General features: G+C 48.0%; 1 protein-coding gene across 2 annotated transcripts in view; it reads left to right on the top strand.

Moving 5' to 3' along the window:
- Positions 1 to 21,773, top strand: part of DUSP8 (dual specificity phosphatase 8) — an 83,596-nt gene that overhangs the window by 42,513 nt on the left and 19,310 nt on the right. Inside the window, exon 1 of one of the 2 annotated variants that reach the window (XM_048854557.2) lies at positions 15,704 to 16,077. The exons of the other annotated variant lie outside the window; for it this stretch is intronic. Coding sequence (XP_048710514.2) covers positions 15,975 to 16,077 — 103 coding nt within the window. The 5' untranslated portion in view covers positions 15,704 to 15,974. Of the gene's footprint in view, positions 1 to 15,703; positions 16,078 to 21,773 lie in introns of those variants that run through there. 2 annotated transcript variants of the gene reach the window in all.

The raw sequence follows: 21,773 nt of genomic DNA, 5'->3' as shown, positions 1-21,773 counted from the left end.
TCCCAGCTGCAGGACCCCAGTGGGGAAGACTCACCCAGTTGGTCTGACTCGTGCTTTGCATTTAGATCAAAACTACAAATTCTGATATTAAAAACCAATTTCCCCCCCCCTCCTCCCCCCCCACACACAGACTCCCAGTGTCATCTTCGGTCCCTTCCTGTATGTGGTGTATTAACGCCTGCATCATGCTGGGGTGTTCGCCTGCATCTCCTTGGCGCATAAAGGTGCGTTTTCCCCCACTGCTTTTTTGGAGATGATGGGAACTTTGGGCTTCAGTTTCCAAAGAATGACACTTCAGTCTGTGCTGAGGCCTTATCTACACTGTGGATGTTGATTGGTGGCTGGACCCAGCATAGCTGCATGGGTATAAGCCCTGAGTGCAGCGTGCCCTGGTTTCAAGCAGGTTAGCTCCACCAGTACAAATGCAGCTTTGCCCATCAGCTTTAGGAGTTTGTACTGGTGCAGCTATGCTGGAGACTGTAGGCAGGGTAAATTTCAGTGTAGACAAGGCCTCCACCCCCTGCAATCTTACAGGCTCAGGACTGCTGAGGTGAAACAGAAAACCTAAATCAAATTGCATCTGGTTTATTTTCTGGTTCAAGGGGCATGGATGAGACCTCTGAACTCATTGCACTTGTGACCTTCATGGCGAAGGTGTATTGAGAGCAGTTCTTGATGAGGACTAAATCTGTGTATCCTGTTCTCCGACCAATGATTTACTCCCACTGGCAGCAGTATCGGGCTGGAATTTCCCTGTGGCTGACGCTAGTGAAACATGGTGGCTAATGAAACTTGCAGTAGTGTCCTGGACAGACAGGAATTCCCCTGTAATAGATAAAGGCCTTTTGCTTTCCCAGCACGGTCTAGTAGCTTGAGCAAGGTTGGAGATGCCTGGCTTCTATTCCTCATTGTGATGTGTTGGGCAAGTCACTTCCCCTCTCTGTGCCTGGGAGTATGTCTACACTGCGATCAAAAACCTGCGGCACCAAGTCTCGGAACCCAGGTTAGGTAACTCAGACTTGCATGGCTTGGGTACGGGTTAAAAATTGCATTGTAGATGTTTGGGATGGGATGGAGCCCGAGCTCTGAGAGCCTCTAACCTCATGAATCTTAGACCCTGGGCTCCACCCCAACCCTGAACATTTTCTAGTTTCTCCGCCAGAGCCCTGGGATTCCAAGTCAACTGACCTGGGCCAGGTGTGGCCGTGCCGCAGGTCTTTTATTGCGGTGTAGACATACAGTTTACCCTTGCTATGTAAATTCAGAGCCCTGCCCTCTTTTTCTTATCTCTATAGCGAGGTGATGACTCACTGGTGCGGCACCTCCTGCAGGTCATCTGGGAATTAGCTCTTTTCCAGCGTACGACGCAACCTCTGCAGGCCGGTGTCTCGCCTGCCGTTGGCCCCGTGTCCCTCCAGGACCCTGGTTCCCCTTTACCTCAGGGTTCTGCCTCCAGCAGTATCCCCTTACTCTGGGTTTCCCCTTCCCAGGGAACCCCCTACCCTCTAAGCCCACCTTGCCTCAGTGGCTACCGCCAGCCATTATCCCTGGGGCAGACTGCAGTCTGTAATGGCCACGCATCATTGGCAAGGGGGTAGGATCTGCTGCCTTTGCCTTTTCCCAGACTGTATCTCTGCAGCCCCGGACCTTTTTTAGGCCTTAACAAGGCCTGCAGCCTGGGGTTTTACCAGGCTGGAGCTCCCCAGCTCCCCTTGCCTTTCCCCAGCACTGCTCTACCTCTTGTACCCTGCTCCCAGGCAGCTAGGTCCTTCTCTCTCCACTGCTAGAGAGAGACTCCTCCAGCTTCTGGCCCACAGCCTCTTATCAGGGCCAGCTGGGCCCTAATTGAGTTGGCCTCAGCTGTGGCTGCTTCCCCAATGAGCCTAGCTTGGTGGCTTTTAACCCCCTGCTTATTGGAGTGGGGCAGCTGCCCCATTACAATCCCACATGACTCCTCAGCACCAGTCTTCTGCATTGAAGTGTCATGCTGTGCGTGAAAGCAGCAGCAGCAGCCGCAGATGGGCCTGAAAGGAAGAGGAGGGGGGTAATGGGATAGAGGGCGGGAGCCCCTAAAGAGTTAACAAACCAGAAGGCATGATGATTCCAAAGAGGCTGGGGGGTGGAACCTTAGAGTCCATTATTCCCAGTCTTGGAAATCATCTCCTTTTTTCAAACGTATAAATAGTGCTGCTTGCTGCCCTCCATCCGTGGGAGCAGAAAGCCTGTTGATTTATATGGTTTTCCTGACATCACATGAAGTGGTGGAAAACTGAATGGAGCCAGCATTTTTCCTGCATTACGTAATGCCCCCTTTTCCTCCCCTCCGAACTGTGCTATTCCAGCAGGAGCCTGACTGTTCTTTAACCTCTGTTTAGTTCAGCATAAACTCTTGCTTTTTTGCAAACTCCGTCTTTGTTTTTTATTGACGGCTGTTTGTTTGTTCAGCAGCAGCTCTTGATGGCCTCTGACTGCAGGCTCTTGTATTGGAGGACTTGACACCAGCCAGGGTATTATTTGGAGCTGAGCCACCATTGCATGTCACCTGCTCTTCTCCTCCCTTTGCGTTCGCCTGGGAAGGATGGGTGGGACTCAGGGGGTCCCTGGCAGGCTCCCATGTCAGTGTTCTCCCATTTTACAATTTCCATCTGCAGCCCAGTGCTTGGGAAGCTTCCCCAGCTGGTTGCATCTGCATGGCACTTTGCATGCCTGGGCCCACGCTGCCATACAGCCTATACCGGTTTGTTATAGCCCCTCCCTTTCCCCAAAGCCCAGAGCTAAGAGCTTTGTTCCTAGCTGGCCTCGGACATCCCTCTGAAAATCAAATCTGAAGCCACTCTCCTGACTAATAAGGCAGGTGCACAGCCTGTTGGGCAACACAGTGACCCCTTCCCAATTACCACTTAAAGGGGACTTTATTGATTTACTCCGAGGCTGCCGCACCAGCGTAAACCCCTAGCATGGACATGCCGCTTACAAAGCGAGCTGTATCTCCATGGTTTACACTAGGTGCAAAAGAGAGAACAGCCTCCGGTGCTTGACAGATCATGGAGTCAGGGAAGTTACTCCAGATGTACGTGGGATGACTGAGAGCCTTGCCCCTGTAGGGTAGAAGAGGGAAAGAGCCAGGGCAGAGGCGTGATTTTTAATTTTGGGGAGGTGTTTGGATCCTGTGAAGAAGTATCTAGGCCTTGTCTATGCTGAGGGGTTGCCCTACTTCAAGCTGCTGGTGTATGTGCTGGTACAAACCCCTATAACCACCATAAGCTATAACTGGTGCCAGCATTAAGGAAAGGGGACTCTGTGCCCATTCAAATAGTGCCTTTGCTTGCCTGCACTAGGGGTATGGAGTGATGGCTGTCCCTGGGGCCCTCTGCCACGGTAGAGCGGGTAGAACTGGGACCCACTAGGATTATAGGCGTTAGATTTTTAAGAGGGGGGGAGCTGTTCTTTCCCATCTTTTGCACTAACCTGAAACAGGCCCCTCACTTGCTTTCTGAACTCCAGTCATGAGCTTTTCATCTGGCTCTGATGTATGTGTGAGATCATCCCCAGTCCCCAACTCCCTCAGTTTGTCCCAGGTCTGCAAGGAATGTTTTAAAATTTTCCAGTCCTGTTCTTTCTAAATTTGGAGCGTCTGTTTACTCCCAGGATTCGTAAAGAATGTAACAATATCAGCGGTGAGAAATCTCCCCTCCTCCTCCCCCTTTGGCAAGCAGATTGGCCCTGACAGAGCTGGCGAGGGGCCCAGATCATGTACATCCTAATGGTACAGGAGCAAGCCTGCATCTTCCACAGGAGCAGCTTAAATGTCGACTCACCCTCTCATTTGCTTCCTGCAAGAAGATAAATACTAGGGGAAGGCTGCAGGCATCCACGTGGTGTGTTAAGAGCCTTGGAGATGCCTCTCATGCTGGTTTGACGAGCTAGCTGCCAGTATTTGGGTTGGTCTATTTAATTGTTCCCTTTTCAGCCAGAGTACTCAGCAGGAGTACTGCCCTCCAGCTTGGTGTAAAAACAAACTGTCTGGGCCCTATTTTTGTTGAGTAGGTGTCAGTGAAATAGTGGATGTGGGAGAAATAGTCAGTATGATTTATTGGGACTTTCCAAATGCCTTTTTGATGAAGCCCCTCCCAAGAGGCTATTAAGGAAGCTGAGTAGCCATGGGGTGAGAGCTGAAGTTCTGTACTGGACTAGGACGTGGCTCAGAGACAGGAAACAATATAGGAATGAAGGGCCAATCCTCATCATGGCAGCAGGTTAACACTGTGGAGTTGTCTCAAGGTTGTGATGGTGCTTAATATGCTTATCAGTGATCTGAAAAATGGGATGAACAGGGAAGGTTTGGCCACATTTGCAGAAAGCACACAATTGTGTAGGATAGTCAAGACTAAAGAGGACTGAAGAACTCCAGAGGGACCAGGGTGGATTTTATTTAAATCATGATTTAAATCAGTAGTCAGGAAGACTTGATTTTAATCATGGATTTCTACGTAAAAGTGCATTCTTGTTGGTTGTTATAACCTTAATACATATTCTTCAGAACTCAGAGATAGATGCAGGTTTCATTTTCAGAAGGTACACAGTACACATTTTTAAAATTTTGAAAACTTTTCAGATTAGTTTTACAGCTATATCAGAAAACAAATGATTGTTTGGTTATTTCATTTACCAAAGGTAATTGAAGCAGATGGTTCACCTCCCAATGACTTCATAAATATCTTCAATTCAACAGGTTTATCATTAATATTTGGAGGATTTTCTTGCCATGCTGTATTAGGAGGAGACATTAAAACAGACATTAAAATCATTTGTTTTAACTGAAACAACAACGTTATGTATTCTGGATTTTTTTCTTCAACAGCAAACTTACAATATTTTAACAAAACAAGCATATGAATTTTTGAATTTAGTTAAAAGAAAAGGAGTGCTTGTGGCACCTTAGAGACTAACGAATTTATTTGAGCATAAGCTTTCGTGAGCTACAGCTCACTTCAGTGGATTTTCCACTGAATGCATCTGATGAAGTGAGCTGTAGCTCACAAAAGCTTATGCTCAAATAAATTCGTTAGTCTCTAAGGTGCCACAAGTCCTCTTTTTCTTTTTGCGAATACAGACTAACACAGCTGCTACTCTGAAACCTGAATTTAATTAAACATTCAAATTTTTTAAAATTTGTTTTTGTTAAAAATGTTTCACTAAAATAGTTAAATGAAATATTTTTAAAGAAAAACAAAAATTAAATGGGCTATGTCAGCCAAGTCAACATGAGAAACTTAAAATATTGGCTTCTGCAGCTAACTCAGTCGTCTTCACCTTCATTTTCCTGTTTGTTCATAATCTGGAAAAGAAGAACAAGCTTTCCTGCTTTTTCAGGTCCCAAACTATTTCTTAATTTGGAATGAATTAGTCCAAAGGAAAAAAATATTCTTTCTACACTGACAGAAGAAGCTACTACTGTTAAAAGTGAGATTATCACTTCCAACAGTATCTGAATCCAAGTGCTTAAGTGACTTCCACCAGTTCACTGGTGTGCCTTTCTTTAAAACATCATCAGCAAACATATTTCTTGAATGGTTCTTATTCCCAAACTGGGTCTCTCTTATGGCCTGCTGCCATTATAGGTTTTCCCTTCTAGTGAGAGAATGGTATGGTAGATCTCAAATCAATGAAGGCTACACTCAGAAAGACCTCAAGACTTCTGGAATATGCTGCTCAAGCAGTTTCACTTTTATTTCTACTCCCTGTCCCTCCCTTCTCAAATTTATCTCCAGACTTCGTCTCCTTGTCCCGATCTATTCTGCCCCCAGCAATCTTCTCTTCATTGAACTTTCTGAAACTTTGCACTTTTAGAGAGAGGACTCTGTGTACACAAATTTGCAGAGGGGCAATAGGGTTGAGGTCTGTTATTTCTCACCTCTATTTATTTATTTATTTAAAACATTTTTTGTTGTTAACAAGCATGTTATCTCTGGAGACACAAATCCACAGTTTGAGAACTGCAAAACTAAGCATCTCTGATGGTATCTTCTAGACTGAGCACCATTGGGTAGATAGAAAGATTAACCTAAAAAATCTACACAGAAGCCCCTGAAACCCCATAAGATTGGGTCCCTAATCCATGAAATATTGGAACTCATTTACAAAAATTTTCTTAAACATTATATGAATATATTGTCTCACACTATAGAATTATAATTTATAATCCCTATTTCATGATGAGATATCTTTGAGCTATAATGTATCTTAATTAAAATTCTTTAGATAGGTTTTTTCCTCAAAAAGCATTTTATCAAAAAAATCCATTTAAATAAAAAAATCCAATTTTTATTTTTATTTTTTTAATCATTGATTTTTTTCCACCCTGAGAGGGACCCAACCAAGCTCGGTGTATGGGCAATGCGCTGGCAGATGAAATTCACCAGTGACGGATAAAAGGGAGTTTGAACTGCCCATACATTTGCTGGGTTCTAAGTTAACTGTGCACACTCAGGGGGAATGAGCTGTTTGTCACTGTGAACAGCTCCATGAAAACCTCCGCTCAGTGGGTGTGGATGGGCAAAAAGGCAAACAAGTCTTTATGCTAACTGAAGACTTGCTTGTGACTAATATACTGAAATTATTATCATGCTGTTATATAAATCAATGGTATGCCCTTGGTTGGCAGATAGTGTTCTGTGCTGGTCACCACCCTGTTTCAAAAAAGATAGGGCCAGGGTAGGAGTCCAGAAACAGGCAACGGAGATGGGAAAAGGCTGCCATGTGAGGAGAGGCTGGAATGTGTAGTTCAGAGGGGAGATGGATAAGGGACATGCCCGGTGGGGTAGAGATGGAAAATCAGGTGCATCTATTTCTCTCAGAACAAGAAGAAGGGTGCAGCGACTGAATTTGAAAGGCAGCAGGTTTAAAACTGAAAAATACACTTTTTCACACACAACTGAGGCAAGCTGTGGAACGCACTGTGATAGGTATCATTGAAGCTAAGAGCCTAGCAGGATTGAAAACCAGGGTCAGGGCACTTCTGTGGATAATGAGAGCATCCACACTGACATTAGATAAGATGGAAAAAATATAAACCCTCCTGCTTCAAGTCATAAATCAGAAAATAACTAATGGGGGGTGGGGGCACTGCGGAGGAAACTGCCCTCTGGGCAGGTTGTTCCATCATTGTCCATTGTGGACATTCTAGCACTTTCCTCTGAAGCGTTCGGTATTTGCCACAGAGAGAGCCAGGATTCCAGACTAGTTGGCGCCGTAGTGGTCAGATCTGGTATGGCAGTGTCTAGGCATAGCAGCCTGAGTTCTTTTTTTTTTCATTCTGTGAGCCCAAGCATGCACTAAGCAGGGTCTGTCTAGTCTGTGCCAGGTTGTTGGTCAAAGAAAAGGGGCGGGGAGATTTCCCCCACTAACTCTTTCTTAAAATATCAGATTTTCATCACATTTTTAAACATGTTGCCCAGTTATATTTGCAGATTGTCTGTGAGGTGAGTGAAGGACTGCTCTGGAAGGCATGTCTGGTTCTTAGCTCTGTGCATAGGCGCCGACCCCACCCCGCCCCTCCTCCCCAGCTCACCTCCGCCGCCTCCTCCCCTGAGCGCGCCACGTCTCCTCCCAGGCTTGCCGCCGCAAAACAGCTGTTTTGTGGCGAAACAAGCTGTGGGATGGAGGGGGGAGGACCGGGAACGCGGCGCACTCAGGGGAGGAGGCGGGGGCGGGAATTTGGGGAAGGGGTTGGAATGGGGGTGGGGCAGGGGTGGAGTCGGGGCAGGGCCGGGGGCATGCGAGCACTCACTGGTGCCAGGAGAAGTTGGCGCCTTTGGCTCTGTTGGTGCAGAGACTCATTGCCTGATATCTAGTGGCAGGGACTTCCACAGCTGAGAGTCTACTGCAGGGAACACTTTCTGTCCTGAGCTCACAAGAGTTTTCTCTGAGCTCTTTTAGTTGTTCCCATTGATGGCTGTTGCAGGAGGCCATAGAGAGTGGTGGTGTCTGGGAGCAGCGGGATGTATCCTGTCCAAGGCTCTGTAGATGCAGCACTAGGGAGCTGCCAGAGAAAAGACAACATTAAGAGTTGTCAGGAGCCCACAGGGCTCTGCTGGTTTATTTAATGAAACGCTCTGGACACAGAATAACTTTGCCCAATATTTATTATTGTCTCATCCGCCTTGAAGGGGGAAGTGTGAGCAGTTTGACTGAATGGAGACTGCCAGCACTGTGCTAAGCGGATTGAGAGGTCACCTAATTCCAGGGTAGCTTCTGTAAATATCTTTATATCCTCTGTGAAATGTCCTTGTGTAACTAGCTACTGTTGTGCTCCTGCAGGAATCACAACAGATATTCCTGCACAGGGACTGTTATTTCCTTTCTCTAGCATTTATGATCCTTTCTATGATCATAAATGCTGTTAAATCAGGGCAGTGGCCCTCCTCTGATACAAATAGGGCCTGCACTTAATGTATGGACCTGAAAATACATGGCCACATGCTAACATGTTAAGCCTAGTCCTGATGATTTAATACCCCACAGTGCAATTACTGTAGGGTATGTTTGCTGTCCAAGTCATTTACAGTTACTGGGCCAAATTCTGCCCTCTGTTTCACCCATGCAGCCCCGTTTCAAGTCCAACTAGTGCCTCTGAACCTGTTCAGAAATGTGCCTCCCTCTCATTTCAGTACATCTGTGCAGCTCTTTTTATGGATAATTACTGGAGGACCCCTAGCCCAACTAATTTGCCTGCACCAGCCTTAGGACACTGCTCTTCAGCTGTGTGTAAAAAAGAGAGCAAGAATATACCACTCAATACAGCAAGAAGTTCAGCTTTCGATCAGACACCTTAACAGAACATCTAGCTCCCACCTTAGGATGCCCGCATGGGTGTTCGTCAATGCAGGTGCCAGTTTTAGACCCCCTTGTACCTACATAAGTGTCTAGATGTGGAGTGTTACTGGCCAGAGCAACTGCACCAGTATTTCCCCGAGTGGTCCAGCAAAGGCACGCACGCTCACGCTTCACCACCCACTGTTCTTGGGTGAAGACCCGCACCTCTCGCCCTTCTGACGGGGGTATTTCCAGGCTGCCAGTTCCCTCCCTTCAGTGTGTATTTCCCAGGACAAACAGGCTGCCCAGGACACTGGTTGCTGTCTGTTCAGAGTCAGGTAACAGGTGTAATTGCTGCACTTAAGGTTCCACACAGCATTTCCTATGCAAGCCTGCTTCATTCTTAAAGGTAAAAAACATTACAGATAAAACTCATTAAAAACAATAAAAGAAACTACATGCATGCTAATAAGCTCAGCAGAATTCACCCCACCCTTAACATGGATTCTGGCAGGAACAGTCCTTCAGATCCCCACCCAAGGGTGATTCCTTGTGGTGACAAATTCATCACAACTTCAAGCTCAGAGCAAGCACCCATTCTTATGTTGCCTCAGGAGGCACAGTCCTTCCAATCCTACCCTAAAGCTGGGGTCCTCTCTGGCCCAGGGATCTTGTCCACTTGCTGAATCAGAAAGAAGGCCCTGAGCCTATTTAAAACCAGACTATTTCTCCAAAAAACCCTTTCTTTGTCTGCTGGTCCCTGGAGAGTCTAGTTTGAACCAGTATATGTGCACCTCTCCACCTCAGTAGTTTACCTTTCCTATGGAAATACATAGTACCCCAATAACAAATATACAGTTGTCTTTTTAATGCAATAGACTCCAAAGGTATTAACCTAATTCAATAAAGTTCATGCAGGAGATATTGCAGGAAATTGTCGTCTGTCGCTTGGATGTCCTATGACGATGCCTATGGTTGGTGGAGTGGTAATTGTCTGCAGTGTGTTTTTCCTCTTGGTTCTCCCCAAGCCCCTGATTTTCAGAGGGACCGGGCATCCAGAATAACAGTTGAACACAGTATGAGATGCGGGGAGCCTGGCACTTTAAAAAAAAAAAAAAAGAAAGAAAAAAAAAATCAAATCACTAGTTTGTGTCTAAATATGGTCTTAGAATCCTAACTGTGGGCTCTAGTGTTTTTTTGTGTGTGTGTGTTTTTTTAACAATCGTGGCCCCATTGACTGACTAACTCTATCACATGGCTGTTCTCAGTTTCAAAATAACAGAGGAGCTGCTTTCTTTACTGCAGCAAAGTCCTGTAAAACTGCCTAGGTTGAGCCAGGGCAGAGATGCTATGGCCCCGATTACTCTGCTTGCTTGGTGAGCTCAGGCTGTTTGGAAATGGAACCTTTCTAGGGTAGTGTTCATGGAGGTTTCTACCTTACGGTACCTCACAACCACTGCTCTGGTAGGGACCTAAATCCAGCTATGGTCACTTGTTATTAAAGCAAAGTGAGTGGGGATTGGAGCGTAATATCCAAATCCCCTTTTGGGTGCTAGGAAGGAGTGGTTTCTCCAGGCTGAGGTGTAGCATCCTGGTAAGCTCTCACCCCTTCCCATCACACCCCACCCTTGCATTTGAACTCATGGATATCTTTGCCTGTTTTCTTCCCGGGGGAGCAGTGGCTGCATTGCTGGGATGGGTTAAGCTAGGTCACATATGTATGAGCTGATTGTATTCCTGGCCTATGTTCTAAACATCCCTGTTTAGTAACACTGTCGTCAGAGGACTTGTTTTCCTGATTCTATAATTACTCCTTGGAGCTACAATCCCCTCCCCCCCCCCCCCCCCCCACGGCTGCATGTTTAACAATTGGACGAAGAAAGGGAGACAAGGATGTGAGGGGAGGAAAAAGAGAGCGGGGCTGGGGGGGGAACGGGACTGGGAGAACAAGTTGCCAAGAGTTACAAAACCATCATGTCATTTCATATCTCATTTCTGGAAAGCTACAAGGGGAGGAAGGAAACTTTTCCCAGTAAGGGATCCTGACAGACAGGAACCTGTGCCCAGTTATGATTTCCTTCCTTTTGAGCAACCTAGTGCCCCCTCCCTTCCCCCCCCATCATCCCCTTTTCCTGAGGCCCATGTGAAAGATTTGAAATTGTGAGGATTATAAGCTCCCTGTGATGGAAGGGGGAGGGAAACGCTGGACACTAACCAGTTGGGTTATCGCCAATCCTTGCATATGTGTGTAAGTGCTGAAGACCGACTCTTTGCTCCTTGGTGTTGCAGACGCTTCATGCCGGTTTCCTCCCAAGTATAATGCTGCCAACTTCAGTGGAGTTACACCAAGGATGACTCTGACCCTCATTAGCATTTATGATAATATATGCTGCAGGAGTACTAGGTGACCCAATTGGGGTAGGCAGTGGGCACACCCCTAGGGAGAGACTGTTCCTGTCCCAAATAGTCTAAATAGCCAAGAAGGAAGCATTGTCCCTGTTTTACAGATGAGGGAACTGAGGCACAGAGAGACTTACCCAAGGTCACACAGGAAGTTTGGAGCAGAGGTAGGACCTGAACCCGGATCTTCTGAGTCCCAGTGGCTTACCTACAAGACCATGCTTTCTCTCTGATCATCATTTTAGTGTGTGTTACCTCCTTTGTAAATGGCTCATTTGATCTTTCCCCCTTCTCTTCTTGAAGAGCCCCCTTATCCCAATGTTGCATTACTGCCCTTGCCATTATATATTTAACAAACAGGAGAGCCCTGTGTGTAAGAAGTCCTATTCCTGGAGCCACTAAAAACCTAGATAGAACCACCTGCTGAGGTAGACATCAGAGGGGCCAGTCCTGCAGTGGCCAACTCGAGAGAGAGCCTCGGGCAGGCTGAGGGATTCTTTTCATCTCTCGTGTCTATGCAGAATGATCTAAAAGGAATGGTAAATATGAGAAAGGGTGTCTCTGGCACTGAGGAAATCTCTCTTCCCCCCCCCCATATTAGCCCCCAAACGAGGGTCACACCTGGTGAAGGAAAGGGGTGGAGGTTCAGGAGCAGAGCAGGGGAGAAGCAACTCTAAAGGAATGTCGACACTGCAGCTGGAAGCATGCTTCCCAGCTGGGGTAGACAAATGCCTCAGCCACCACCCACCTTATCCCATTTACACTGCTATTTTTAGCACACTAGCTCTGCTGGAGGGTAGCACATATCTATCGACCCGCATCTCCCAGCTGCAGTGTAGATCCACTCTAAGGAGGGAGAGCTAGAGATGTTATTTCTAGGGAGGAATTTTCAGTTGGAATTGGATTCATTACTGCTCCCTGTGAAGATGGGTTCTGTTGCCTGTGGGCGCATTTGTCTTTTACAAGGGTGAGCGGGGATGCAGAGCATAGGCCAGCCTTTCTTATGAAGGGCTCTGATAAAACATCCTGCATTACAGATCTCAGCCAGAGATGCCCCAGTCATGCTGGGCAGAGCCAAAAAGCAGGTCCAAACTCTTCCTGAAGGAACCCGCAGCCCAAAAATAACAGCTTTAGCATCTCTCAGCCATGAGGGAGTTAGTCCCTCCTGTTACTAAAGGGTAGTAAATGAAGACAATATATTCATAGATTCAAGGCCCACAGGGACAATTATGATCATGTATCATAGGACAGACCATAGGATTTCACGCAGTAATTCCTGCATGGAGTCCATAATTAGACCAGTATCAGAAGGGTAGCCATGTTAGTCTGGATCTGTAAAAGCAGCAAAGAGTCCTGTGGCACCTTGTAGACTAACAGACGTATTGGAGCATAAGCTTTCATGGGTGAATACCCACTTCGTCAGATGCAGCCGACGAAGTAATTAGACCATTTCATGGGAAATGGATTTATCCAGCCATTGCCCGTGCTGCCATCTGGGTGTAATTTCACTCCCATCCACACTGCAAATGCAAGTGTGTTGGAAGAACTGGTTGCAGCAGAGTTGTCCTCCAACATGGTTGCAGCATAGATGAGACCATGCAATGTAGACAGGACTATGAAATTTCCCCATGATTTCAGCTGCCCGCCTGGGTAGACAATGAGAATCTGCACTACGTGACGGAAGCATGTTTTACACTTCCCCCATCACCGTTTCAAGTGTAGCATGGACAGGACCATCACGAAGTGCAACAACATCTGTTGTCCCCATCTTCTTTGCTAGCCAATGTTGTGCTTGGTGGGAAGAGACCCCATCTTGTGGGAACAACTTCCCAGGTTCCCAAGTGTTGCTTTTGGTTTAACACTGATCATTTTTTCCAACCTGGTTTGAATGTGCTTTGAGTGTTATCCAACCTGAGGCTCTGACCCACATCTGACAATAATAAAACTCACAATAACAAGCCTCGTTAAAACACTGGCTCCACGAGCTGGGGGGGGGGATGGGGGGAAGGGGAGTTCATTTAGTGCTGGTGACCTCATCTCACGTGATGTCACTTAAAGGAAAAACATTGATGTCTCCCATGTATAACTCAGCCTTGTGTTTCTCCGCCTGTAAATCTTCAGAGTTCAAAGATACAGTGTGTCCCATCTGCCTAGTCTAATCCTGAGCAATTTCCTGGAGGTTTGGGAAGAATTCAGAACAAGAAACCTTTAAAGAACTGTGATGAGATGTTTAAAGAGTTCCAAGGGTTTGTGGGAGCCAGGGAAGGGGAACGAATACTCCTCTCCCAAAAGAGGAAGAGGGTCTGCTCATGAGGTCACAGTTTATGAATCAAGCCACATTATGAATGGGAACAGACCATTCATGTAAAATACAGTGAAAAGTTACATACACCTGAAAAGAAGCCTAGGCAATGCATGCGTCTCCTTCAGTAGACTGTAGGGTGTACGTATGGAGGAGTGTCTCAAATAGAGAAGAGGCTGTGGCTTAGGAGAATGCAGATGGGATAGGGAGCCGTTTGCATCTAGCCTGCAGGTTTGACTCCACTGCAGGTTGGGAGTTATTGGAAGTTGTCTTCTCATGAGTGTTTGGCCCGTGTGAGTTCTGAGGTTTCAGTCCAGGTCTTAATGAACGCTTGACCATGTCACAAAATCGACCACTGTAACTGGGCTGCATTGGTGCCTTTGTGTGGATGGCCTGCGTCACCACTCAGTATAGAGACCAAGAAGCAGAGGGGGAGAGAGTAAAGATGGCCTAATAGTTAGAGCACTAGCCTAGGGCTTGGGAGAGTGGATTCAAGTCCTTGCCCCACCACAGACCTCCTGTGTGACCCTGGGCAAGTCATTCAGAGCAGGTCTACAAGTAAAACGCTGAGCCTGTGTGGCCGTGCCCCTGGAGCACTTCAGTGAAGATGCTCTTACGCCACCCCACCGGGAGAGCTCCCATCCGTGTCCTTAATCCACCTGTGTGAGAGTCAGTAGCTATGTCAACAGGCGGGCTTCTCCTGTTAACATCACACCGTCTGCACTGGGGATTAGGTTGGTATAATTGTGTCACTCAGGGGTGTGAAAAATCCACGCCCTGGAGCAATGGCGTTACACCCGTGTACGTTTATAGTGTAGATCTGGCTTTTGAGCTCCACAGAGCTCTTCTTCAGGTCTGGGAAATGTACTCAGCGTCCCAGCTAAATACAAGGTGGAACAGATTGTTGAGCATAAGCAGTTAACACGCCTTTTAAGAGGCCATTCAAAGTGAAGTGGCTCATTAACACCAATAAAAGATATTCCCTCGTCAGCGGTGTCTCTTATATCCTGGGACCAGGACAGCTACAACAACACTGCCCACAGAATCACTTAGAATTTGTTCCTGTTGATTTCTCTGAACTCCCCCAGGATTTTCTGGCAGAGGAAGCAAGCAGAACTCTGTGTCTAGTGGTAAGCAGTTACACCAGGTGCTGAGGTTAGGGGTGTGGTAAGACTGAACAGGACTCAGATCCTCCAAATCCTCAAACTCCAGCCCCACCTCCGCAAAATCAATCAGGGTGTCCTGATTTGCCAGTTAAATCCAGTGTAGCCACTAATCCCAGATCAACCCCTTCTTCTTGCTCTTTCTATGGTACTTATATGGCCCACCGCACTGCAGTATTTGAGCACCTTCCAATCTTTCTTGGATTTATCCTCATAATGCCCCTGTGAAGTAGGGTGGTGTTGTTATCCCCATTTTACAGATGAGGAACTGAGGCACGGAGAGACTAATTGCCTCCTCCAAGGTCACACAGTCCATGGCAGAGCAGGGACTCAAACCCAGGTCTCCCAAATCCCAGGTGAGTGCCCTAACTGCTGGACCATTCTTCCCTTCTCATCATTGATAGGCCTCCAAGCAACCCTCACCTGCAGCCTACATCTCTGCCAGATTATTCCTCCCATCCCCCCAGTTCCTTTTCTCAAGAAAAACCTTCTGCTCTCAGGCTTCAGTGAAAAAGAATATCAAAGAGTTAAAAAGAAACAAGCCAGTCTCCTCATTGTATCTACCACTGAGAACACGGGGTGATGGGGAAAGGTTTGCTGCACTCCATCCAGAACCATAAAAACACTATGCTTAGCATTTGTGTTGGTGCTTAGATTCCATGGCGATGGACCCTGGATAATTGCATTAGATAGACAGTACAGAGCTTTCTACCTTCAACTCACTGTAGGACTATTAACTCATCAAAGTAAATCACACTCACTTCAAATGAACAAAGGTCTGTTTGCTGCAGCTCCTCTTGCCTTCAGGGAGCTGGCCCTCGCCTGCAGGCATTCAGGGAGCAATTATTTCCGAGAGCAAGCAAGGTCAATGGGGAAAAAAGGGATGTTGCCCCTTTAAGCAGTTGAGTGAAGCATGTGTCAGTGGTGTAGCCTATGAGTTAAACTGCGTGTCTGTGTGCTGAGTAAGGAATGCGGTTGCATGCCTGACCCCTTAGCTGTGATCAGCAGGGTTGTTGCTCATGTGCTGAGCTCATTCGGGCTTGCTGGAGGTGCGCGCACACGCACGCAGGGAGAGAAGGGAGAGAAAAGCAGCTGTAGTGCTGGAAAAGGGTGTTAGGGTCTCTCTCTTCCCCATCTTCCCCCCCCCCCTTTATTTTAATTCCTCCTGGACCCTGGATTTTGGGGGGAGTTCAGGCTTTTTTTTATTATTATTTTTGCCTGTCAGCTGTTGTTTTGCTAGGGCAAGCAGTGCCTCTGTGAGACGCAGCCCAGCTGCCTGGATACCTCTGGATGTTATGATTGTGCCCTCCGAGGACCAGTTCTGGATGGACATGCATGAGGGGCAGATGAAGCTGAAAATCAGGGTGCGGAGGATGAAGGAGAGCAGGGACATGCGAGGTTTGTTGGCTAGCTCCTTTCCTTTGGGGGCTGGGGGGGCTGTTTGCTGAGCCTGACCCATGCTGTAAGAGGCTGTCTTTGCAGAGCAGCTTATGTGCAGGCAATGTAAAGGTGTCAGGCAGCTGGCATCTTGCAGGCATGAGGATAGAGGGATCCAGGGAACATTTTTGGATGGGGGTGGAATACCAGGAATTTTCAACCTTTGCAATTTCAGGAAGCTTTTTGGAGGGCATCTGGCCCGTCCCTCCAGGGGATTCAGGGGGTGGCAAAAGAAGAAATGAGATCTTTTGCTGCAGAGTATGGCAGGTGAGGTTCTGCTGTTGACTGCAAGGGGAGAGGGAAGAATGCGACTGGCATTAGGAGGTGGTGTCAGCTGGGTTTCCCCGTGTGACTTGCTTGGGCTCCCATCTAGAAACCAGGAGTGCTGCTTGTTTGGTGGAACTAGCTAAGTTGGGACTAAATCCTGCAAATTTGGAGTGGCTAAGCAGGGGTGGAAGAGAACACTCCCAGGAGGAAGGTTGGGGGGCTCCGTCCTTATGTACCCCGACTTGCACGCCTCCAGGACGGGAGGACATAGAGGAGATGGTGCATTCCTGTAGGCAACTCCAAGCATTGAGCAGCATTGTGCACTAGTTGCTGGGCTGCGAGGGGCCAGTGAAGCAATCGTCATCTGTCTCCCGTGGGGCAGGGGCCAAAGGGAGCAATTCCCCCAGATGAAAGTGATGATTACGGACAGGGTGTTCACAGAAACAATATTCAGAAAATGACACTGCTTCACCCTGCCTCCAACCAACCAACCAAATAGCCCCTGCTGCCCGTTTCACTTCTCCCCCACTGAGACAATCACTGAATTCCCCTCTTGCAAGTGCCTTTTCAAAAAAGGGATTTTACAGTGTCTTAGCTCCACAGCACTAGGGTGAGAGGAGGAAAGGGGGAAATGAAATAGAGCGGCTTAAAATATGCCTAGCCTCGAATGACCTAGTTTACCAAATGGTTTAATCAAGCAACTCCCCGCCCCCCCAACCATCGTCATCCCTTAAAATGGGAATCTGCTAAATGAGCTTGGCATGTTTTTGTGGTGTGAGCCACATAACCCAGTGATGGTGTAATTAGTAATAGGTCAGTCGTGGAAATGACACATTCTTCTTTACTTAGAACAAGTAAAGCTGGTCCAGAGCAGGCACGGTCACCAGGGGAAAATCAGGAAAAGCAACTTTGGGGGCTGGAGCTTTCTTTTTTAAGGACATACCAAAAACCCAGTTGGCAAGACGAGGGGAGGAGCAGGCAACAAGGCTTACCTGGTCTTTAGGCTCATAGGATGAATCTACGAGGTCAACAACTGCTGGCATAAAATCAAGAATAAGTATTGGCCAGGACAGCCAAAGCAGGTTCAAGGTTGGTGGGTGGCAGCAGTTTGGGAGGGAAGGAAGTGGACAAGTGGGGAACGTACATGGATCAATAATGGGGCGCTCGTTCATCTGCTTCTCATACCAACCGCCTGGAAGGAAGATCCTGCAATGGGGTGTTGAAATCTGCTGATGGTGCCAAACTAAGGGAGCGGGAGGGTATAAAGAGAGAGGTCAGTCGATACAACTGAGTCAGTCGATACGAGATTCAGCGTGACTAGGAGCAGGGAGGATAGATGTATGTTCCCTCCACTGTGATAAGGTTGGACGGAGTGGAAGACCCTGAATAGAGAATATATGCTCGTAGGCCATAAAACACAGAGCAGAAGGAGGGTCTGGGGAGCCAGCAAACACAGCTGAAGGGGCCTTCTAGTCTATCCCCTGTGTAAGGAATCAGTGAGACCACATCTGGAATGCTCTAAGGAGTTCTGGCCATGTCTTCTACAAAAAGGAATATTGGAGACGTATGTAGGCATTGTCCAGCACAGGGCGAGTTGACCTGACTGAGCGGAGGGCAGGATCTTTAGTTAGTTGGGAAGAAGGGAAACCAGAACTCATTTCTTAATTATGGAGAAGACCACAGAAAGCCACAAATTTCCCATGCAGGTGCCCATACAACTCAGTCCTGACCTGCAGCCACCCCTGCTCTTGCAGTGCTGGGTCCTGACCAGCCGTGATACTTGCTCCCCCAGCCCTTGAGACCCAGCCATGGCTGTAACACTTATTTCAGCAGGAAGCTTGGTGGGGTGGGAAGACGTTCTTGTGCATTGAGACAGTCATTGTGCAAAAACAAAAGGGCCAAACATGGGACTTCGTCCAGTGGAGAAATGATGAGGATGGTGGGGCAGAGGGGAAATCTAAAACTTCCCAGAGAGCAGAAAGCCCTGACCCACACCAAGAAACTTTCCAAAGGGTGATGAGTAAGGGTGTTAGTAAATGCCCTTTCATCATCTCACTCAGCAGCTGGCATGACTGGGCCTCCACCAAGCAAAAGAATGGGGTAGGAGCCAGGGGAGGTAATGCTTCAGTGAGGGATTTTCCCAGAGGCCGAGAAAATGATGCTACTTTGGTATCTGAAGGCAGCTGTCCTTGTCCAGCCCCTGTGCTCTATGTGCTTTTCTCCCTTTCTCTGCCCTGCTTCGAAGGAATCTTGGCCAGCATGTTCAGTCATGTCACTGACTAGGAGAACAGGGTGGGTTTAGCTGAGACTGAATAAGAGACAAAGGGCTGGTATTTTTTAGGGGCCAGATCTTGCCGTTCTCACGTCTTTACTCAGACTGAACTCTCATTGACTCGCTGCCCAAGCAAGGACTATAGGGTCTGTGCCCCAATTCAGCAAGGTACTTAAGCACATGCCTAACTTTAAGCATCTCTCATTGACTTAAGTGGGACTTGTCCTTTCACTTAGGCATGTGTTTAAATACCTTGCTGAATTGAGGCCTTGACCCTTAAGGAGGAAAGTGACATCTCTGTTTCTCAAAGACGAGCACTTAATGCGTCCGGCTGATTAAAAGCCTGTAATGACTATCCCCGGGCACATCGGAGGCTGTGGATTCACTGCTGGCACTGCCAAGCAGCTTGGGAAGCCCAGCCACAGTTATGAGCACTTAGGTTTTAAATGGCGGTGTCACAGAGAGACCAGCATGAAGAGCTGTTTCCTGTCGAGGGGCAGGAGATCTGGAAGCAGATGGCTTTATGTAATCCTGGAGTGAGAGCCAGCCCTGGCAGGGCTGTGCGGGAGCAACATGAGACTAATTGTTCATAAGGCTGTACCTGACTTGCGTGGGCAACTGCATGCACTGCTGCACCTTTTCCATGCTTCCAAGGGAGCATCTCCGAATCATGAGCCCGCTGCCTGCATTGACCGACGCCAATGCCCAGCGAGGGAGGAGCCTACGGTGACTCTCCCACTCAAAGGCACAGAGCTGTTGGGGGAGCAGGGACTGTCTCACCCTACGGCGGATGCACGTTAGCACCTCCAGGTGGAGGCAGCTTTTATCTCCCAGGAGTAGGTCCTGTGCCGCTCTGGGTCATACCAGAAGGCGGGGTTTCAGGCTGCAGTGCGGCTCAGGTACCTGACATCACAGCCATACCAGGAAGCAGCCGCTGCGGTTAAACAGCAGTTATTGGAAAGATGGGGACCAGCCATAACCTGTCCCTAGAACAAACCTCCAGTGTCTACTGGCTGCCCCCGGAGAGAGAGGAAGATGGGGCAGAATGGCCCGTGAGCCAGCTAGCTCAAACAGAGGCTGCCGCTCTGGGGCTGTGCCCCTGTCCCCCTCCTCTTCTCTGCTCAGGACAGCTCTGCTCTTGCTGGTGTGAAAGTGCAGCCCTCCTTCCCTGTTGCGTGCACAAAAGAAAGGGAGGGGTGAGGACATGGGACACTTTTCTGCTGTCCAGTATGGCTTACCACAGACAGCCCTTATGCCCTCAGGGGAGAGGGGTGTTTGTGGAAAGCACGTGCACCAGTGCGCCAGAGGCACCCATGGGAGCTGGAGAGTGCCAGAGAGCACCTCCAAGAGCAAAGCACTGTCTCTGTGTTAGAGCATCGCTTTGGCGCTTGTTACCCGGGGGGGAGGGGGGTTTGTTTATATAAAGCCTAATCCTTCCCAGTTGAAGTCAGTGGAAGTTTTCCCTTTTATTCCAATGGGAGCAGGACCGAGGCCGCAGTGGCACAGATAAGCATGGTGTTTCAGTGGAGACTTGGAGGGGTGAGCCCATGCGGCGGGAAATAAACGGGGAGCCTGAGGCCCTCAAAACAACAGGGGTTTTCAAGCCAAGATGACCCAGTTACACTCTCTGGGCCCTCCATGGCGTCAGGTGTTGTTTCCAGCCTGCAAGGAAACCTGTCTGGGAGCAGCAAAGCATCACGGCTAACAAGGCCCAACACACTCCCATAAGCTCGAGTGGAATGTCCCGCTGGTTCTAACAGTGGGGAATGCGGATGGCCCTGTTTAATGTGCCACACGTCCCTTTTGATCTCACTTCAGTACTTCCCCACATTTCTCTGCCTTGCCTTCATATCTCAAAGGGTTTTCCAAGCCCTTTAATCCCTAGAGGAGAATGAGGATCACATTTCCCTCTCTCCCCATCCTCCCTTGGGACGGCAAACACTGGTATCTTTTGATTCTGAGTGCATACCTTTTATTAAAGTCCCTTCCCCCTGCCCTTGCAGCTGCTTTCACAACTGCGGGCTTTTCCTGTGATCGTAGTGAGAGCGGCGATGGAGTGGCTCTGTGCTGCCTGGCTGAGTGTGAATAAGGACAGCAGGAGATGTCTCTTGTTCTGCTGCACCTGCGTCTATTACTGTTCTTAATACTCTACAATACTCTTCCCTTTATGGATGTATATATCCACAAAGCTGGGGTTTACCACCCAGGAGCCGAAACAATAGGACTCTGCTCCTACCTTCACCTAGAACTTGTTACAGTTTGCACAGGTTCATATGGAACACACCATCGGGAGCAGTCCTGCACTGGCAGAGAGATGGATTGGATGGCCCACTAGGTTTGTACTATCCCCAAATTCTTCGACATGGTCTAGAACACCGTGGGCGTTGTTGATGTGTGGGGGTGTCTAGAGAAAAGTCCTTCGACTGTTATTTCTATGACTGTCCAAATCATGGGCCAGATATTCAGCTGGTGTAAATCAACTCCATTGACTTCAGTAGAGCGACACCAGTTTGTGCCAGCTGAGGACAGTGGTTAGGCCACATGTGAAGCTTGTCTCCTAGCGCAGGCAATGGAGGCAGCTTCTTTTAAACCCTGAGATCCCAGGTTTGATCATTATTCAGCAGTGATTATGGAGACCCTCACCTGTATTTCTCTCTTTCCTAGGCTATGTCTGTGAATGTATTTTCTTCCCCTGTGTTGGTGGCACAAAGCAGCTAAGCACCATTCGAGTGTGCATCTATTTTTGTCTTGGTGTTTGCTGAGATGTGCTTTGTACATTGGCTCTTAATTATCCAGGCATGTAGTGAGATGATTGTACTGTTCTCCTTATTCTCTCTGTAACCCTCTGACTGTTGTATTTATCACCCGCCTGTCGTCCCGGGGGGAAGCTCTCCTGATTCTCCGCGATCTACCAGCGGGCCAGGTGGTATATGAAGATGTTACAACTCAAAGAGAACGGCAGCTACTTTCTCTGACAAATGTCTGGGCTTTTAAAGAACTCCAAGGCCCACTGCCCTCACCCTTGAACTGTCACAGTTTTCCCAGTGAAATTTGTTTTCAATGGGCAATTGTCACTGATATCCTCTGTGAAAATCTGAGGCTGGAGGAAGTGGCAGGG

Source organism: Caretta caretta, chromosome 6, assembly GCF_965140235.1.
Source record: "Caretta caretta isolate rCarCar2 chromosome 6, rCarCar1.hap1, whole genome shotgun sequence".
Classification (NCBI taxonomy): domain Eukaryota; kingdom Metazoa; phylum Chordata; order Testudines; family Cheloniidae; genus Caretta; species Caretta caretta.
This window is presented reverse-complemented; position numbering and strand designations above follow the sequence as displayed.